Source organism: Bactrocera latifrons, unplaced genomic scaffold, assembly GCF_001853355.1.
Source record: "Bactrocera latifrons isolate USDA-ARS-PBARC rearing strain unplaced genomic scaffold, ASM185335v1 scaffold_197, whole genome shotgun sequence".
NCBI classification, from domain to species: domain Eukaryota; kingdom Metazoa; phylum Arthropoda; class Insecta; order Diptera; family Tephritidae; genus Bactrocera; species Bactrocera latifrons.
Genome location: NW_017535485.1, coordinates 368,806 through 372,062, shown reverse-complemented (window position 1 = coordinate 372,062; position 3,257 = coordinate 368,806). Strand labels below are relative to the sequence as shown.

The window sequence follows — 3,257 nt, the reverse complement described above, 5'->3', positions numbered from 1 at the left end:
AAGAAAACAAAACATCAAAAATAATTTGCTGCTAAGCCGTCATCTTTTGAAGAACTCTGATTCACATTTTTACGCCTTTATATAACTTTCAGAAATGTTTATTAATTTTTAATATTTAAATATCAATAACAAATAGAATTACCAAAGAACCTTAGAACTTTTGCCTTTCTACAATTATGAAAAATATTAAAATATAGAATATTGATCGAACAATACGAGCTTAATAAAAAAATAAACTGATATTTTTTCGRTTTTGAGTAGTCAGTTATCGGTAACAAAAGTAATTATTAAAGCTTAGACCCTTAGGCTTCCTTCAAAGTCGATATTTATTATAAAAAAAAAAAAATACTATACAGTTAGGCTTTCCATATCGATACTTGAGATTATGGCAATGATGAATAATACTATTTTTATTAAAAAAGAAATCGATYTTTGAGTGATCAACTATAATCACTTAATATGTATGTATATGTGATAAAAATAAACTTGATGAATGCTTTCGAGCTTTCACTTCACTTCGATTGTTTTATTTGATGCTTATTTGAAGGCAGTAAAGYGCGATTTTAATTAATCAAAATTATYAYTTATATGAGTATATGACCAGCTTTTGAGCTTGCACTATGTTTCAATCGTTTTAATTAAAACATTTCGCCAACAAAACTTATTATGTTAATGAAGTTCGATAGCTTCTCCACAGTGGTATTTTAAATTAACTATTTAAAATATTACAACATTTTAATAAATTTTTTTAACTTTTTTTAGTTTGGTTTCTCGTAGGAAAATTATCTAAAAGAAAGTTTTCTAATTTTACCAGCCTATGAAATGCCTATGAAAATTTAAGTGTTGCAAACTTCGTAGCCAATGCAAACTTAATATAATCTGTTCAGGGTATAATAACATATTAATTAAATAATATCAACTTTTTAGGCACACAAAAAATAAATGGAAAATTATATCCTTAACTACTAATATTTCAAAAGCCTCGCTCAAATTATAATATGAATTTGTTCTATTTTCTGTACCAAGGGAAAGTCAAAGATCGACTGAAACTCATACTTTAGCTCAATAATTGATTAAGAGCTAAATTTTGGCGATATTAATATGATGTTTTGATGCGCATTCACCTAATTCTCCTTTAGTATATTTTCATTTCATTACTTAGAAAAATATATTGTATATTTTTTCATTTTTGTTCATGTTCACTATTCGTACACACATATTTGTACATATTATATGAACATACGTTTTTGTATAATAACGGTTATGTATTCAACACTTCGTTTTGTGATTTTCACGTGTCACATCGTTGTCCCTCATATCACGTTCACTACAACCATTAAACACATTTAAATTGTTCATAGCCTGTTCACAGCCTAAACATAATGCAGGGTTTTTGCAGCATTCATGCATATACACACAGAATCATCGTTAGAACTTATAATTGTTCTTCGCACATAAATACATATTATATATATTTCGCTGTTCTCATTCATACTTGCGTCGTTGCAACTCATTAACCTTCATGACAAAACTCTGCGCACGCAGTTCACAACTTATGATTTCCATTTCTGCAATTTTATCATCAGTCAAACCATACTCATCATTAGTGTGAATTTTGTTTTATGTTTTTCATCTCCTCACCTGATTACAAGTTAACCCCGCAATTGTTAAATATCTCAGTCCTTTACGTTCGCAACTTCCGCATTCATACCCACATATGTTTTTCATGTTTTCATCAATCATCGAATCATCGAAAACGAAATCTGTTAATTACCATGCTCTTATACTTCTCGTTCTTCTCTTTTTTCTCCATCACTTTTGTTGTTTTTTGTTTTGTCATTTTAGCTATTGCAGAAGCTAAAGACTGAGAATGAGCGTTTGCGTGCGGAGAATCGCGCTCTCACGCGTGTCGTATCGAAGTTGACCACCTCAGCTCAAAGTCAACTAGCTAAAAAATCAAAATAATTTAATAAATTCATCAAAAGAAAAAAATCATTAAAAAAAATTAATTAATTGTGAATTATATACGCTATAGACTAAGGAAATGAGTAGTTGAAAATTTATTTACGACTTGCGAATAAATATGTCTAAAGATAAGTGTTCATTAAAGGAAAGAAGAAAAAAGCTAATGTGCTGCAGTATTTAAGCTCGTATTAGACTGGACAATTTGCACTGACACAATGCGATCGAAGCTGATGGAAAATAACTACAATAATGTTATAATCAAAAGTAGCAAAGTAGAAAATAACAAACCGCACAGTAAGGTATAATCAGTTTAAAAAGAAAGGCTCGCATAGCGCCCAGCATTTTGATTGTCGTATAAAAGTAAAGGACAGAAAAATTGGCAAACTTAAATTGAGTAATCTCACTACTAAATTGGTTTGAAACTTGGAATTTGCAGCAATACATCACTGAATTACTGAGCGAATTCAATAATGATTATTGTACGCTGGAGCACAAATGGACTAAGCTAAGTGGGAGAGAGAGAGAGAGAGAACGCTTACTATCAACTAAAGCAGTTAATTAGCGCTCGAAAAGAGTAAAGCGAGAGTTTGTCATGTGCCAAGCTACAGTATCTCCGCACTTTGCAGTTTTCATTGCTCAACAATTACTCGTGTACTCATAGTTTTACTTCATACATACATACATACAATATTTAAAAGATTATAGTAATTTAATATCATAATCGCACAATAATCGAATAAAACTAGTTGAAATAAATATAAAGTGTATTTAATTAAGTGGAAGGTTATTTAAAATAAAAATCTTCTTTAGAATGTAAAAAATAGTGGAAAAGTAATCAAAATTCATCTCGAAGGCAAAAAAAAACAAAAAAAAAAATAAATAAATAAATAAAGCTTCGTCTTCATCAGGCAACGCGTAGGACTTTTCAGCGTTGGTTTCATACACAATTATTTCATCTTTAAACAACTACAGTCTCGGTGTTGACTAAATTCGAGGGTTTCCACTTACTTCAGAATACTTAATTCAAATTCATATCGAAGGAAAAAAATCTATAAACAACAACAGTCTCCATGTTGACTTACTTCGAAAGTTTTGACTTGTGGTTTCACCTACTTCGCATATACGCCGGTATGAGTATTGATAATATGAATGTTTTCTTTGCAACTCTGTTCGTTTTTTATTCGTATTAGTAAATTGACATGTTCCTTAAAAAACAAACGATATTCAAAAGGGTTTTATTGCTGGAAGTCTTTGCAGTACATGTATTGTAACTTTCTCAGCGTTTTTAGTTA

General features: G+C 30.0%; 1 protein-coding gene across 1 annotated transcript in view; it reads left to right on the top strand.

Annotated features, from left to right (window-relative positions):
* The window catches only part of LOC108967737 (protein phosphatase 1 regulatory subunit 12B), a gene marked incomplete in the record, with an annotated part of 67,229 nt that extends 65,184 nt beyond the window's left edge, over positions 1 to 2,045 (top strand). Inside the window, 1 exon segment of the mRNA XM_018931339.1 lies at positions 1,846 to 2,045. Coding sequence (XP_018786884.1) covers positions 1,846 to 1,965 — 120 coding nt within the window.
* Positions 2,046 to 3,257: the final 1,212 nt, after the last annotated feature.